The sequence below is a fragment of the Synchiropus splendidus genome, chromosome 1, assembly GCF_027744825.2.
Source record: "Synchiropus splendidus isolate RoL2022-P1 chromosome 1, RoL_Sspl_1.0, whole genome shotgun sequence".
Classification (NCBI taxonomy): domain Eukaryota; kingdom Metazoa; phylum Chordata; class Actinopteri; order Syngnathiformes; family Callionymidae; genus Synchiropus; species Synchiropus splendidus.
In genome coordinates this window covers 17587484-17604580 of record NC_071334.1, presented here as the reverse complement: position 1 = coordinate 17604580, position 17097 = coordinate 17587484, and the positions used below count along the sequence as shown (strand labels likewise).

The window sequence follows — 17097 nt, the reverse complement described above, 5'->3', positions numbered from 1 at the left end:
CAGTTCAGTCTAAGGTCCCTAAGTGACTTCTTTCAAGCTCTGCAAGGGCCTTTTGAATTTCCTTTTTCTAACCTAAACATTACACCAAACCCCAAGCATTTTTATCACATTGGTGAATGTGACAAAATTATATATAAAAACATTAATATATAACTGCTCCTTAATCATTACAAAACTGCACAATGATATTTGTGTAATACTTTACAAGTAGACCTCAGCCCATTTGCAAACCATTAAATCTTCACATTTTGTACAATTGGGAAATAATCTTTGGCATAATGGAAATTGAATTTACTACTTTACACTAAATGAGGACATTTCACTAAGTCGTCTGTGGAAGTGCATATCAGTTATCCAGGAGCGCAACCTTGTGGCGATTACGATTATTGCAACATAAAATTATGACGGTCTGTTCAAGCATTGTTATTGAAGTGAAACACTGGCTTGACCCTCGAACATAGTGTTTTCTGCCCTAGCACTGGGCCTTTGGAAGACGCAGCAGTTTGTTTTTTTTCCAAATAATGCTGTCAGTCACGATAAAATTATGATGATGTGTTTTATTCACGTTATTGATATATTATTGTCCCAATGGTCCCCCAAAATGGACAGAAATATGTTTTTCCGCCAACTGTGGTCAGTTAATTATTGTGTCAAGTTAGAATTTTAATCTTCAACTCCTTTATATGAAACTGAATTCTGTTGCATGGTGCCCTTCAGGTTCACCAGCTGGGTTGTGAGGCTGTGATGCTCCTGCTGGAGCTCAATCCTGACCAGAGCAACTTGATGTACTGGGCTGTAGACCGTTGCTATACCGGTTCCCGTCGAGTGGCTGCTGGCTGCTTCAGGGCTATAGCAAATGTCTTTCACAACAGGTTTGTCACCTCCACCTCTGTCATTAGTTTTGTCTATTTAGCCTAAATGCATCTTTGTGCACATTTTTGTGTACCTTGTTGTTCCTTGCAGGGATTACCAGTTCGACACTGTGGTGCTGCTGAATCTGATTCTGTTTAAAGCAGCCGACTCAGCCAGAGATATCTATGAAGCAGCCATGCAGCTGTTACAAGTACAAAATTATTTCATTATTCTGAGTGAGAAATTGCTTAGACAGCGACATTTGAGTGAAATCCTTCTTTTTTGCAGATTCTGGAACCCAAGCTCTTCCGTTACGCCCACAAATTGGAGATCTTGAGAACTGATGGCATTTTGACCCCTCCCTCGCCCCTGCCCCACCTCTACTCTGTTTCTTACTATCAACTGTCTGAAGAACTTGCAAGAACATACCCAGAGCTCACTCTTCCCATCTTCTCAGGTCAGCGCCTTGATGTCTGTCTCAAGCTATGTAACAACGCTACAGCGTAGTTGATAGGCTCAGCTCCAGGCTGATCTGTGTCACTATATTATCAGCAGGTCAATACTATGTGCTGAATTTTAAAGCCTACAGATAGAAAGCCTACAGGAAAAATGGAGCTTAAGCCACTGTGTTTTCAGTATAAAACCATTGTCTCTGCCAAAATGCAATAAGTAAATAAAGAATTCAAATTGGGTAACTTGTTTCTGTCCGTCAAATCCTCACTGCAGAGGTCAGCCAGCGAATCCAGACAGCTCACCCTGGTGGTCGTCAAGTGATGTTGCACTACTTGCTTCCTTGGATGAACAACATCGAACTGGTGGACTTCAAACCCACATCACGCCGGCCAGAAGATGGCTGCAGTGCCGAGGAGGATGAGTCACATGAGCAGGAGATGATGATGGTCAATAGCAGGCGCTGGCTTCGTGGCGAAGGATGGGGATCCCCTCGTGCGACGACAATGGTGCTAAACAATCTCATGTTCATGACTGCCAAGGTGGGGAAGCTTGGTGAAACCTGTTTTGCTGTTTGATGAATTTCTGTGTATTTGTTTAGAATGTAAACATAATTTGTATTTTTTCAGTATGGTGATGAGTTTGCGTGGTCAGAAATTGAGAATGTATGGACCACGTTGGCAGACAGCTGGCCGAAGAACCTCAAAATTATTCTGCACTTCCTTATAAGTATGTCAGGAGTCAACAGTGACCCCAGCCTTCTGTCCTATGTGAGTGCTGAGATTTTTTCACTTGCGTTTCAAGCTTTAATTGCTGAGTTCGCTGATTTTTGGTTGTGTGTCTCTCAGGTAAAACGTGTTGTGGTCTACTTGGGCCGAGACAAAACTATGCAGCTGATCGAGGAGTTGATGTGTGAACTTGAGCTAATGGATCCTGTCAACTCAGCCGTCACGCACATGGACAACCCGCCATATTACCGCATCACCTCCAGTTACAAAATTCCCTCTGTTACCTCAGGTTCATAAACACTATAATGTTATGGAGCTTTTGTTGCGGTTCCTAATCTCACGGCCAGTCTTATTAACTGTTCATATCTGTTTCTAGAAACCATCTCCAGCAGCAATACCATGGTGCCAGGAAATGATAGTCACCATGACAGCAAGATAAAAGATTCCAACTTGGAGGACAGGTACAAAATCCAACAAAGCAAGATTTGTTATTTCATTTTATTACCGACCTTATATGACCTACAATGTTTTGTACTGCAGCTTGTGATGTTGGGAAATCAGTAGCATTTGATTCTCAATTGATCTGAAGGTTGCTAGTTTGCCTCAGAATGTTGTAAGTGCACTATGTTAATGTTCCTGCACCACTTGCCTTACCATCCAGGTCCTGCACTTCATTAATTTTTTTTATCAGAAATTTTATTTTGGAAATATACATGAAGGCGTCTGTCAGCTGATGGCTGACATAAACGACTTTTCTGATGTTGTTGGCACATGTGACAACATGTCAACCGAGTGAATGGTTAAGAAAAGTGAAAAAATAGTTAATGAAGTGGGGAAAAAAATGCTAGAAAGTTGAGAAGAAAAAAAAACGTCCAAACTTTTTTTCTAATGACAAACAAGGCATATTAACGACCTACATTTTCTCTCCCATCATGATCATGCGGACTGTCTTTTGTGCCAGCAGTTATATCCACATGGACATCTACAGTGGGTTGAACACAAACCTGAACCGCCAACACCACCGCTTGGAGTCTCGTTACAGCAGCAGCTCTGGAGGATCCTATGAAGAAGAGAAGAGTAAGTGCATGATCTTCGCGGAGGCTGACTCGTTCAAAACGTTTTTCTGAGTCAATTTAATTATTTGTGCATCCAGGTGACTCCATGCCTCTATATGCTAACTGGCGTCTGAAAGTGATGGATCACGACAGGCCAGAGCCTCTGCCCTTCCCACCAACAGGAGGCTGCTGGTCTCCGCTGGTGGATTATCTACCTGAAACCAGTGCCCCTGCTGTACCCTTGCACAGGTGCTAATTTTACCACATGACCTATAAACTGACTTTGTTGAACAATATTGTAACTTTCATCATTCAATCTTCCCTCTTTCAGATGTAACATTGCAGTGATCCTCCTGACAGATCTCATTGTGGACCATGGAGTCAAAGTAGAGTGGAGCGCCTATCTGCATCTTTTGCTTCATTCAATTTTTATTGGTAGATATCTTGAACTTTAGCTTATTCATAGCCTGGCCCAAGTCATATGCATCAATTTAAGATATATGCACATTCTCTCTCCCAAGGATTCGATCACCAGCACCCAGAGGTCTACGAGCACTGCAAACGTCTACTGCTGCACCTGCTTGTGGTTCATGGAGCCAATGCTAATGTTCAGTCTGTTGCTATGGTCCTTTTACGCAACAGAGAGTACAACGAACCTCGAGTTTTGACTGTGAAACCGGTCACTCCAGAGTTGAACCTCACAGGTTGGTGTCGCCTCTGGATCTGATGCAATAAATGAATAACTAGACAGAGCAAGGAACAATTACAATGTCAAAAATTACATTTGTCCGCATCTGCTTCTTGTCCAGGCGTGCCGGAAGTTTTGCCTGAATGTCAACCATCACCAATGACAGATTCTGGCCTAAGCTCAAGTTCCACATCCTCCAGTATCAGTCTGGGAGTTGGAGGAAGTGCTCTGTCTCATCTTACTCCCTCTCTTATTGGTGAAGTGGATGCTGCTACAGAGCAGCACGAGAAGGTCAAGTCTCTCATCGAGTTCATAACCTCAAGGTGAGATAAGAAAACTGGTCATGGTTGTACATCATTTTGGTGTATTGAAAATGATTTCAAGATTTCCCTTTTTCATCAATATTTTACCCCTCAGCCATGTCTAATCTAATGGTAGTCTAACTTTGCACCGTGTTGACTTGGTGTGATTCACTACAAGAAATATGTGCCTCTCAGCTTAATATGCATTTTTTTGTGATAGAAAACGGGGACCACTTTGGAACTATGAGGATGTGTCCCCTAAAAATCCCCACATCAAGAGTGCGGACCAGCTCAGTGTTTTCGTTCGACATGTAGTAACTGTCTTCAAACACTCCCAGACAGGTGTGTGCACAATGAAATTGCAAAACGCATGGCAGTGATCTGAATATGGGATTTTTTTTCATTTCACCCTTTGAAAACATGTTATAATTGGTCCTTTCAGAGTTCCAGTTGGAATCGTTACTAAGCGAAGTGGCTCTACAAACGGCTCTCTCATGTTCATCTCGCCATTACGCTGGTCGCTCCTTCCAACTTTTCAGAGCCCTGAAGCAACCCCTGACTCCCTCCACATTGTCTGACATTCTCTCCAGGCTGGTTGAGACTGTTGGTGACCCTGGAGAGGAGGCGCAGGTTAGTGTTGTTGGCAGACACTTGCATTTTGCTCAGTTTTGATGAATTAATGTTCAACTTTTTCATTCTTATGATTTTTGTTCCTCCTTAGGGTTTTGTTATTGAACTACTTTTGACTCTGGAGTCGGGCATCGACACACTTGCAGACACAGTCAAAAACTGTGACCTTCTCACCGCCTTAGTGCAGTAAGTAACTTATGATTGTATTTGTGAGCTTTACTTGTATTTGTGACCTTTACTCATAAACATCATTTGGATACTGTCCTGAAATAATGCATTCCAAGAACTTGCTTCGAAAGAGTCATTTTTACTTAATTATGAGGTTGTGGGTGTGTTCTTTATTTGGTTATTGAGAAACGGGTTGGGTCAGCATTGGGACATTTGAGCTCACTGCTCATGTAAAATATGTTTTTCTAGCAAGTTTTGGTTGAATATTTACGGACATTTTTTCTTTGCAGAAATTCTTCCTGTGATCACTTGTTGGGACCCAAGCATGCTGCCAACAGGAAAAGCACTGGGCAGCTGAACCTGAACAGCGGTGGTCTCTACCACTACGTTCACAATCGCAGCAACTCCTTGAGAGCAAGTCTAATGAGCGAAAGAAAACTGGACCGACGTCGCAGCAACACTTTGGACATTGCTGACCGACTTTATGGAAGCCATGGAAACTTAGCCCGCACGCGGAGCTTATCTTCTCTTGGCGGAGGAGGGGGTTCAGGAGGGGATAATAATCCTCCCGTGGATCCTTCCAATTTGATGGCTACCGTCTTTTGGATTGCTGTCTCGTTGTTGGAGTCGGACTATGAGTTTGAATACCTACTTGCTCTGCGACTTCTCAACAAGCTGATAGGCCAGCTGCCTCTAGACCGGGCAGACAGCAGGGAACATCTAGAGAGGGTCCAGGCAAAGCTGAAATGGTACAGCTTCCCTGGTCTGTTGCAGCTCTTCTTAAAGGGCTTCACCTCAGCTTCCACTCAGGAGCTCACAATCCACTTGCTCAGTAAGCTCATCAGTGTGTCCAGACTCACGCTAGTCGACCCGACACAAGTAGCAGGTAAGACTATGGTTACTGTGTCATTTAGGAAAGTGGGAATTGTCATGGTTTTCAATTTCTTTTTGAACATTCAAAGACAAATAATGTGGAAATATAATGTCACAACCACAATTACACATGAGTGTGAAATGGATGACAAAGTTTAGACACACCACTTAGCAGACATTAGCCTTATATAGTTACTGTTTAACACAGGCTGATGACAGAGTTGAGGACGATTGTTACTAGTGAATCAGTTAATCGTCTATAAAAGTTGTGCAATTCGCTATGGCCATCACCTGGTGAAGTCATAATATACACATTAGATGAGTGAGTTTACTCCCATCCGCAACTTTGGGTTACACTGAAGATTGTTCTCATTTACAGTACACCTTGATCTCATAACAGTTTTCAAGCTGCAGCCTCTCAAAATGGATTAGATTAGAGGCTTTTATTAGTGTCACTGTGGGGAAATTCAGTGATTATCAAAGTGGAATATTTCATTGAAAAATCTCTGGCTCCCAAAGAGTTAAAATAGTTTGTCTCCAAACAGAGTTTGATTTAAAGCAGCAGTGAGTGTTCACCTAGTGACACACGCAGTATATAGTTTGTGCCAACATGGAAAGACACAAACAGAACTGTTCCATACTCTTCCCTAATCCAGTGCAGATGTTTCCTAGGGTCTTGGTTTCTTCATGGAGCATGAAAGACCCATTCCTGACCCCTATACACTCATGACTGGTCAGCTTTCAGTCACTAAGACCAAGAAGGATCAAACAGAGAATAACATCATTCATGCTGTTTCCTTGGAGTAGCATATGATCAATTAATCACATGTGTAACACCTACACATTCATTTTCCAGTAATTTTCCACTTGATCAATTTGATTCACTGTGACTTGTGTTGCTAAATATATCATCTGTTCATGTATTCCCAGGTTTTCCTCTGAATATTCTGTGCCTCCTACCACATCTCATCCAGCACTTTGACAGCCCCACTCCCTTCTGCAAGGAGACAGCTGATAAGATTGCCAAAGTGTGTGCAGATGAGAAGTCGGCCACTCTATCTAATCTGGCCCATATGATGAGCCTGTACAGCACGCACAGTTACTCACGCGACTGCACCAACTGGATTAATGTAGTCTGTCGCTACCTCCATGATGCCTTCTCTGAGATAACCTTGAACCTGGTCACTTATCTAGCTGAGGTAAACAGGCTTCCAACAATTTGCGGCCTTTTAAAATATATCTTTTATATTGACGACCATATTGTGTGTAACGTGTTGTAGCTGCTGGAGAAAGGACTTCCTGGGATGCAGCAGTCCTTGTTGCAGATCATCTACAGCCTCCTGAGTCATATTGACTTGTTGGCTGCTCCTGTCAAGCAGTTCAACCTGGATATCATGAAGATAATTGGCAAATATGTCCAGGTCGGTCTTCACACATCTCCGTAGTCTGGCGCTACCTATGATGTACTTTAAGTTGCTGACCAGTTACTCTTGCATTAACATGTGGGATCACTGTAACTACTTGGTTTTTCCAGAGCCCTCATTGGAAGGAAGCCCAAAACATTTTAAAGTTGGTGGTCTCTCGTTCAGCAAGTCTGGTCGTTCCGGACGATGTGCAGCGACCGTACAGTTTGGACTCATGCGGCTCACCTGAGATTGCTTTCACCCGTATATTCAACAATGCCTCCAAAGAACTTCCAGGGAAAACCTTGGACTTTCATTTTGACATCTCAGAGGTTGGATTGTTAACTGTCGATTCTCATGCAGTTCATTGTGTGCTTTGCTGACTAACAATTTCATCCTGCAGACCCCTATCATTGGGCATAAATATGGTGATCAGAGGACTGCAGCTGGCCGAAATGGGAAACCACAGGTGATTGCTGTAACAAGAAGTACATCCTCTACGTCATCAGGTTCAAACTCAAATGGTCTGGTTCCGGTCAGCTGGAAAAGACCTCAGCTCTCTCAGGTAAACATCTCCACACATTCACAAATGTGTAGTCATCCTGCAAATATAACTAGTTTCTTTATGCTTTCAGAGGAGAACTAGAGAGAGACTCATGAATGTTCTGTCTCTTTGTGGTCCGGAGTCTGGCATACCAAAGAACCCATCTGTAAGACTCCTCTCCTACTCTAAAGCCTCTGACAAGGTCTCTGTGAATTCTGTGTCAAGATCAACTTCTCACTTTTGGTAGTTGAAGTTATGGTGTTGTTTTCTGAGGCACTTCCTGTCTCCTCTCTGCAGGTGGTGTTCTCACCCACTGAGGAGCTGGACTCTGGGGACCAGCAGACCAGTCTGATACCTACAGTGGAAGAAGTGGTCAGGGAGGAGGAGGTACAGGGAGAAGACACGGGCAGTGAACAGCAGTTTGGTGTTTTCAAGGACTTTGACTTCCTGGATGTGGAGTTGGAAGATGCTGAGGTGAGAGTTACTGAAACAGCCTTGCGTAAATGGTTTGTTATTGATGCAGTATTTGTGCAACGGCAGTGTGGTCTTTCCTAACACCTGTTGTGTCAGATGTCAGGACTAACAGTTGTGTTCTTGTTTTTTTTTTTGTCTTGCCACAAGGAGTTACAGGTAAGTAATGGATTTGTATGAGTCTGCAACGTCCTTCACACCAGGCATCAACATGACCCTGTATATAATATATATAATATGCTGCAGAAGAATCATCTTGTTTATCGCTCCCCTCACTTGGTAAATGAAAACTGATCTGAAAAAAATGACTGTTAATCTATATTTGGTCATGTATATATGTGCTCCTAGACCATATTAATCAGAAAAAACTTTTTTTCAGTGCCTGGTGTGAAGAGTTTTTCAAAATGTAATTCAGTCACTGATGATTTTAATGTCAGGACTTCATCTTTACATTGTTAACTTGTGTTTTTTTTGGTTGTTTCATTGGTGTTGTTTGTTGTTGGTAATCATTATCATGTAATTTGTTGTCACATGAACAAGGTCTCACTGCTGTTTCCTTGGTTGTCCTGCAGGGGGAGAGCATGGACAACTTCAACTGGGGCGTGCGTCGGCGCTCTTTAGAGAGTATGGACAAAGGGGACACACCGTCTTTGCAGGAGTGTCAGTTCGCCGGCAGCACACCAAGTCTCAACCTCACCAACCATGAGGACACGGATGAATCGTCTGAGGAGGAGGTACTGAGCGCTAGCCAGATTCTCAACCGCTCTGGCCTTGTAAGTCTCACTTTAGTTAGGCTCCTCTACCCAAGCAGCCCGCCATGCTCCTGCCTCTGCCCACTGGCATGGTGTGCGCGCGTGTGTGTTCAGACCTGCAGCTGCTGCCAGTTTGAACGGGGGCTGGATGCTTTGTTTCTTGCCTGGTGGTAGACATCCCTTTCAGACTGCCCTTGGCTCCTATAGGATACACCTGACTGGTAGACACACGCCCCTGCTTAAAGGCTTTATTACCTTTTCAGTCATTGATATAGTAAATAATGGATAAAAACCATACTTGTATTATTTTGCAGTTGCTCCCACTTGTTTTCTCCCTGCTGCTTGGCACTTGAGCTTGCATCTTGCATTTTTTGCTATGGTCTCTTTTGAATCTCCTTTTGCTTAGTTTGCATGGAATTAAAGATTGAAAATCCAACTTAACGTATGTTGGTATCAACTCTTGCATCGTGGTAATGTTAATATGTTATTTCTCATTTCATTACATATTAATTAAATCATTCTAACCTTAAAAAAAATAGGCATGCACAAGATGTTTTTCTCTTTTAATAAGGAAACTATTTGCCAGTAAAACAACTTGATTGTAAAATAAGCGGCAAAAACTCATTTTAAAGCACAAGTTTGCTCGTAATCATAAGTGATGGGTTTGAAAGTAATATACTGTGATACGAAAATTGGTTGATCTTGCCGTGCAATTATGTATTTTAACGATAACAACATGTTGAACATCAATATTGATATAGTAGAGCTTTAAACGTTTACCATGTGTTGAAACCCTTTGTGCACCAAAATCACAAAATTGCCCCATGCAGCATTGCGACATTTACACAAACCAATCTGTAAATATGGTGCCTGATGTAGTTACTGCAAAACAGTCACGGTCGCTGAGACTGGCAGCTTTAGCTACGCAGTGGGAGAAAAACAGGAGTGACTGTGTGTCCGTTTGCCAAGAAAGTTCCACAAGAACCACATTCTGTAGCCCATTTGTGGTCAAAAGACTGTGATGCAGTGTGAATGCAAGAGCAAAATGCGGAAATAGCGGCAGATAAGATACAGAACCCAGGAGAAAATGCAGTGGCGTTCACGGTCCCACTGTAAATGACAGTGATGCTGTCATCATTGTTGCTTTTTTAAATATATATTATTATTTTATTATTATGTTATTATATTATTATTATTTATTATAGATTTGATCCCAAAAAGATCGCAGATTTTGATTGTATTGTTGATGTAGTGATTCCATCTCTATGAACTTGGCTTGAGCCTGGCATGGAAGTTTCACTTCTCTCTGACCGTAATGTTTTCTTCTCTCTTTCCCTTCACTTGTCTCGATCTTGGTAGTGCACGGTGAGCGAATGCGCTTCTGCCTTTTGTGGGATGTTTTTTCTTGTTTGTTATTGTACTGCAACATATAAATATGTTTGGGGTCGTCGCTAAATTTTGGCAGGAATGACTAGTTAATCTAACTAATAACAGTATGTTGGCATGCTCTTTTATGACCGCAAAAAAGCAGTAAAACTGTTTGACTTTTTATATATGTTAATAATATTCAAGCATGGTGGGTTATTGTACCAAGTTGATGATTGTTTTCCTGTGTTTTCCATATCTGCTGTCTGTCAAACATGCCTCCGTGGCTCTGCTAAAATAGTCATATCCCTGAATATTTAACATTCCTGATCCAAAAACACAAAGACCTAACAGATTTAATTTTTTATTCAGACAAACTAAGCTGGTCAGTTTTACAACTTTATGTGACAGTGTTTTTGTTAGTCAAGTTTGAATTCGATAGCGACTACTCATAAAACAGCAAATCGGGTGGAATACTGGATTAGAGGACCTGCTGTTGTTTAAATATGTTGAGCTTTAGTCTAATAAAGCAGGGCGACGCATTTTGTAAATTCATTAACTTATTATAGCATTTACTATGATTTGCATTCTCATCGGAAGAGCTAATTGTTTTTCTGTAATTTCTGTGCTCCAGTTGAACAGTGATTCAGCCACTGATGACACAGCATCCAACCATGTGGACTCCCTGCAACAGTCCCAAGAATCGTCCAGCAGTGCTCTCACTGAGGAGGCCACTGTACTTCCCGCTGCACCCTCCCTTCCTCGACTGGATAGCCCTCATTTGGAGATGACCCACTCAGACAGCACCAGCAGCCAGCTGCCTGAGGTGCGATCAATCGGGAGCAGCAATAAATTTTGGTGCTCGGGTGCTTTCTAGCTTCTTATTCTATCTCTTCAACCTTCACCTGCCTCTGCTGCACTTCTTTCTTCTGCTTGTTTAGATGTGGTTTCTATCCCTCGGGTAGAATTTTAGGGGAGATAGTGGTGTTGGGTCTATCCCTGCGAGTCACTGATGTCTGGTCACGACTTGCAGTCTCTGCCACCTGCCTCACTATTCCTAGACTGGTGATTGTGCTGCATTGCTCTGGTTGTGGGTGCTGAGGGCGCGCGCTGTCTTCCTCTCAATGAGTTGTGCTGGGCTGGGCTTATTCCTGTGATTTGGGGAGAGACAAATCAAATGCTCACCTCAGGTCAGCTGATACTGCTCCACTACAATAACACACCAACTGACCATTTCAACTAAATCCTCCATTTAAAAACTTGTGAAACGGACACCAGCAGCTGATGCATGTGTGAGTATGAGTCAACTGGTGTAATAGATATTTTAGTTTTAACCTCTAAAACACTCACTTTCATACTACATTTATCTGCTGTGAACTTCCCTGCAATGTTGGGTGTAAGGGTACACTGCTACTTCTACTTCTGAATTGAAGGACAGTAGTGGTATTTAAAACATTTCAAATCATTTTCACACTAACTCATTTACATTTATTTGTAACTGTCACAATAGATGTCCTATTTAATAATAGTGCCCTATTTTTCAATGTTTGATATTTGTTACATGAGATTTGTAAATTAGTACCATTTTAGATCTGTGCATTAGCTCTGTTGTTGGTGTGACAAAACGTTCTGGTCCTGGTATAGTTTGTATTGTGTGCCTTTTCAACCTTTTTACCTTGCTATTCACTGCATTGAATATTTCACTCATACTAACATCAAACTATCCTCATTTGAACTAAGGTAAGTTTTGGGGGGTTGCGGGGGGAAAGATGGCATTCCTATGTGCGTAAACTTTCTCACAAGTCAATATTGCCTACGGTTTCAATATCAATCCAAGGACATCTCTGCCATCACAGCCTGGGCTCTTAGTGTAATGAGCCTGAGATAAAACCATCAATACTCTTACTCATTCTCTGCAGGATGGCTGTGGCCACTTCTAAAAGCTTTCTGTAATATAGCTGCTGTCTCTGTGATGTACTGGCTGGCTGCCACAGTCCTTTTTTCCTGAATACATTAGACTTTAACATAAAAAGTAAAAATCAGTTCTCACCTTATACATCAAGACATGAGTTGAGGATGTTTTTGGACATCAAGCTCCTGTCATTTTTGAATGTATATAAATGGTTGCAGAGCTTTTATCAATGATAAGTAGCCTCTGCGTGGACGGGGGTTTTCCATGGATTTGTCCGCTGATGAACGTGTCGTCATGCTCTAGGCTCAAGTGACCGAGTGCATTCGTTCCTCAGCAGTCCTGTTGATTCAGCATGTTTCTGCAGTTTTATTGGCGGCAGGGTCAAATTTTAGATGACACCTCTGTGATGGATTGAAATGGGCTTGTGTTTATTGATTGAATTTCTTTTTCTTTAATTTCTCCTGAGAGACGTTTCGTGACAGAGTTGCATTGAGAGCAGTCTCTTGAAGAAAACACTTTAGAAAGTCCCACTTGTGTAATTGGACCTGCTATGTTCCTCTTAAGTAGCAGCTCTTGCTGCTGGTGCTCTTGGCTTTAATAGATGTCATGACCAAGATGCAGTTTCCTTTAAACATCATGTCCCCTTGTGTTTTTTGTGTTTTATTTATATATATTTTAGGAGGTTGTTGGTATAACCGCAGCGGACGATCTGAGCAGCAGTGTGAGTGAGGATACGGGGTTCTGCAGTGCCCCTCCTCTTCCATGTGACCCCCCCGAACTCTGTGACCTACCAGACTCACAGGACACCCAGGATTTTCAGGACTCCCCAGAGCCCCCAAACACACATGAAGACCTGGACGCGGTTCCCCCTCCTCTGCCCGCCGTAGACTCCCCACCAGGGTTCCTCTGTGAGGAAGACTCCGAAGCAGTCTTGCCCCTAGCACTACCCTTGCCAATTCTAAATGACATGAAGACGGATTTTGACCCTGACCCCGACCCTGAGCCTGATCCGGATCCTGACAGTACCTGCGGTTCTGTCTGGGAAGAAGATGTTACGCAGGCCCTGAAGGAGCTGGACGAACGCTGTGAGGAGGAGGAGGCGGACTATTCCGGAATGTCCAGGTGAGTTTCTCTTGTTGTGGTGCAAATTCTTTCTCTGGCTTAGAAGTGTGTATCACCCAGGCTTTTTAAACTATGGGTTGTGATGGACTTGTTTAACACATTCTTTAAAAAAATGATATAACTAATATTCATTTTTGGTCTGCTTTATTGCATGTGTAAAATGTTTGCTCTTTCTCTGAATTGGAGCAAAAACTCCATTGTACATGACATCACAGTAATCTACTGCAGGAGCAGTGATCTGTGCTGCTTGAAAGTGATCTAGAAAACGTATTCTCCCACATGAACTATTGCAACTCACTCCTCACTGGAATTTATAATATATCTGATCTCTCCCTCCCTCTCTCTCTCTCTCTCTTATTATCTGGCTACATCTTGGTTTTGTGGAATTGCTTTTGATGTTATAGAAACAGCTGTAAGGTTATTTCCCTTGTCAGATGTAGACTGATTATGGTGGTTAATCTTTCTTCTGGCATTGCTCCCAATCCAGATGGGATTGGACAGTGAAGGTTGGTCAGAATTTGCTGGCTCAAGTCCATTTTGACAAATGTCCTCCACAAGGTGGGACAGATCAGCGTAGCAAAAATATTTCTGAAACAATGTGTCGAAGCTGCAGCCGAACAGTAAATATGATCAGTTCTCCCCTTCTCTCTTAAACTCACTCCACTGCAGGTCTATAACTCAGTGAGACCCTGACGTAGCTTTGCAGCAATAAGATTTTATATGAGAAAAAGATGAAAGCTTTCTCTCGCCTGCCGTCACAGGGGCTGTGAGCCGACTCTGAGAGGAGCTAGTGAGGAGCTCTCTGCAGTCCTGTGTGGGATGGGAGTGGATAAAGCTGCTAGCTATTGCTGCTATGTCATACTGCAGAAGAGGGGAGAGAGTCTGGGAAGGAGAAGCAATAGTTGGGGTGAGAATGAGGACAGAGACCGTGTCCGCTGCAGTTTTCAGCAGCTCAGGCTTCAAGTACTTGTATTCTGTTTGCTTCTTCCGGCTGTTCGGTCCGACAGGCCTGTGAGTATCTGTGTGTGTGTGAGTAGAAGGGATGGCGATAAGTATGTGATGCTAAAGTGCTAATGGCTTGTATGCTGTTATTGTGCCTGAGCGCTGCAGTACGGTTGAGTGCTAAAAATACTCCTGCAGGATAGTCTGCAGCGAGTGGAGCACGGAAGCAGAGAATAGAGGTGAGGTTGTTTACATTCGGCTTGTAAGTATGTGTGCGTGTGTTTCCATTCCTCGTCCCATCTGACTGAAGCTTGAAACACTGTGGATCGTCGCTGACTGGCCTCTGTGTGTGTGTGTGTGTTTCAGTCAAGATGAAGGTGACACCAACTGCTTCCCTGAGATCCAGGCCTCTCCGCCCCCTTCACCCTTCCTCTCTGCCATTCTGGCAGCATTCCAGCCTGTCACCTATGACAACGAGGAAGATGCCTGGCGCTGCCATGTTAACCAGATGCTGTCGGACACCGACGGCTCCTCTGCTGTTTACACATTCCATGTGTTCTCCCGACTCTTCCAGGTAAATGTCTTTTTGCATGTTCGTGTTGCGTGCTGTTCAGTCTTTGACTCTCTTCCTCTGTGTTGCAGAGCGTACAGAGGAAATTTGGCTCCATCACACATGCGTCAGTGTCCTTTCTTGGGGAAAGGCTCCAGCGGATGGGTAACCAGTTCCTAAGCTCCCTGGAAGTCATGACGTCTTGCTCCCAGTGTCCGACTGTGCTGCTGGACGCTGAGACGGTGAGAATGAGTGGCATCTCTCTCAGCCAGTATTGATTATGGTGCAAATCTGCACACAAATTCTTGTTGATGTGCTATGTTTTTAAGTGTGTTTCAGTTCAATGTATTGACTAGCTTGTCTTGTTACTGTAGCTGGTTTCCTGTGGACTGCTGGAAACTCTCAAGTTCAGTGTGCTGGAGCTGCAGGAGCACCTGGACACATACAACGCCAAGAGAGAAGCAGCAGAACTTGTAAGTCGGCTCCTACTATCTCACCAATCAGTCATTCTCTTTGAAGCTATCCCTCAGAACTCAAAACACCTCACATCCGCTGCGCTTGCTAAAACCGCCCTGGTAGCATTGTTCATCACATATGGGATTTCGAACAAACCAGTTGATCAACAGAACCACCATTGAAATTCATCTTCTGGTGATCAAGTGCATTACGTACGACATCTTTCGCCTAGATAAAAATAACCCTCTGCGGTCCTAAATCAGTTATAGAAGACAAGCAAAAGCAGTGGTGAGCGCTCGTGGGAGCTTTATGGGGGGAGGGGAATTAAGAGATGAGATTGCAGAGTGTTCTGGGATGCAGGGGCGCTAATTGAATGAGACAGCAACAGTCCCTGGAGGCTTGGACACAGCTCTGTTGCCTTGAACAGGCCTTTCCTAATTTACCAAGTCAGACACTTATTACATTTTCTCCCTGTCTGCCTTGTGTGATGCATGTGCTCACACACGTCAGTACTTGCATAGAAGGAAAGAAATGTGGAAAGATGATTTCCCTCCTCTGACATGATTCTTTACCTCCCTACAGTGGCTGGAAAACTGCAGGAAGACGTTTGGGGACAAACAGAGCGGCGCTCGACTGGACACTCACGCACAGGTGAGGATTTGTTGGGACAGAAAAAAATATTGTTTGGTCAGCCCAAAACAGAGAAATCACCCAAATTATAAAGTGACACACGGATTCAAAAGAGCATCTTGACTGAACACCAAGTATGTGTCTAATAGGGAAGATGTAGCAAAGGGTTCCATGACCGTTCTTCCAACTTTTTGTTGTTGGATTTTAATATTTAAAAAGTTGTCTCAGCTGTTTTTGTATTTTTACTTCGCTTTAATGTGCTTTTAATGACCCATGTTTGTTATAATTGCCCATGTTTGTTCTACTATTTCAGTTATTATGAGTGTATTTTTTTTCCATTTTGGATAATGAGTGACTGGCTCAAAAATGACATGTATGTGAAGTGAATGGGTGAAATCACGGCAGTTTAACACATCTTTATGAAAATGTTATTAGGCATGGGCAGGAAAAACTTATTGAATTCACTTGGTGCTATTTGTTTGTGTACAGTATTTTGTCATCACTTAACCTGGAAAACAAACCCACCATTGAAAACCACTCCCAGGTTTGTAGACAAGGGAGGTTGAAGTTTGTAGTGGGAGTATAACAAAGAGACAGAAAGTGATGCACACAAGCGGTGCGTAGTGAGCATGTTCTGTAGCCGTAATAGCCCACAAGCGTAACATTCTCTGTATCCGGTCAAAATGGTGATGGAGGTAGCAAAAAAAAAATCAGAATCGTGGTGGAGGCAGCAGTGGAGTTCTCAATCTCACTGTAAATGACAAAATGATGATGCTTAACTACCAGATTAAGAAAGTGGATCAGATAAACATGTAAAAGTTAGGTATTTGCAATGGCCACCGCCTAGTGAGGCCATAATATACAAATTACTTGAATGAATTTAGTCTCATCCTAAACTTTGTCACATGTATGCCGTCATCTCTAAGCGTTTTCATGCTACAACCTTTTTAAAATCGATAAGGAGTATTTCATTGTAGAAACTGGCACCTAAAGGGTTGAGGTAATTCTTCATTGATTGAGAACTCTATAGACAACGCTGAAAACATGGAAAAACACAGTAGGGACTCTTTAAAGAACTTGTCGACTATGACTTCCTCTGTAATCGTGACTGTGCTACAGCATCTCTCTGGCTCCGCTTCCATGCTCTCCTTCACCTTCTCTTGATCCAGGGGACCAAAGAGATCTAATCCAGTTTTCACTGTGG

General features: G+C 42.9%; 1 protein-coding gene across 12 annotated transcripts in view; it reads left to right on the top strand.

The window, feature by feature from the left end:
• The window catches only part of fryl (furry homolog, like), a 53712-nt gene that overhangs the window by 32838 nt on the left and 3777 nt on the right, over positions 1 to 17097 (top strand). For 4 of the 12 annotated variants that reach the window (XM_053853702.1, XM_053853698.1, XM_053853695.1 and 1 more), the window contains 29 exons: positions 718 to 872; positions 964 to 1063; positions 1141 to 1309; positions 1579 to 1844; positions 1932 to 2072; positions 2151 to 2319; positions 2407 to 2491; positions 2992 to 3107; positions 3184 to 3334; positions 3417 to 3520; positions 3607 to 3789; positions 3895 to 4096; positions 4296 to 4417; positions 4518 to 4705; positions 4797 to 4891; positions 5164 to 5759; positions 6677 to 6945; positions 7027 to 7167; positions 7281 to 7481; positions 7553 to 7714; positions 7785 to 7895; positions 7991 to 8167; positions 8737 to 8937; positions 10916 to 11107; positions 12873 to 13315; positions 14624 to 14831; positions 14900 to 15049; positions 15182 to 15280; positions 15846 to 15914. In XM_053853702.1, coding sequence (XP_053709677.1) covers positions 718 to 872; positions 964 to 1063; positions 1141 to 1309; positions 1579 to 1844; positions 1932 to 2072; positions 2151 to 2319; positions 2407 to 2491; positions 2992 to 3107; positions 3184 to 3334; positions 3417 to 3520; positions 3607 to 3789; positions 3895 to 4096; positions 4296 to 4417; positions 4518 to 4705; positions 4797 to 4891; positions 5164 to 5759; positions 6677 to 6945; positions 7027 to 7167; positions 7281 to 7481; positions 7553 to 7714; positions 7785 to 7895; positions 7991 to 8167; positions 8737 to 8937; positions 10916 to 11107; positions 12873 to 13315; positions 14624 to 14831; positions 14900 to 15049; positions 15182 to 15280; positions 15846 to 15914 — 5265 coding nt within the window. The remainder of the gene's footprint in view (positions 1 to 717; positions 873 to 963; positions 1064 to 1140; positions 1310 to 1578; positions 1845 to 1931; positions 2073 to 2150; positions 2320 to 2406; positions 2492 to 2991; positions 3108 to 3183; positions 3335 to 3416; positions 3521 to 3606; positions 3790 to 3894; positions 4097 to 4295; positions 4418 to 4517; positions 4706 to 4796; positions 4892 to 5163; positions 5760 to 6676; positions 6946 to 7026; positions 7168 to 7280; positions 7482 to 7552; positions 7715 to 7784; positions 7896 to 7990; positions 8168 to 8736; positions 8938 to 10915; positions 11108 to 12872; positions 13316 to 14623; positions 14832 to 14899; positions 15050 to 15181; positions 15281 to 15845; positions 15915 to 17097) is intronic. The other 8 variants (XM_053853699.1, XM_053853697.1, XM_053853696.1 and 5 more) reach the window with 3 other exon arrangements.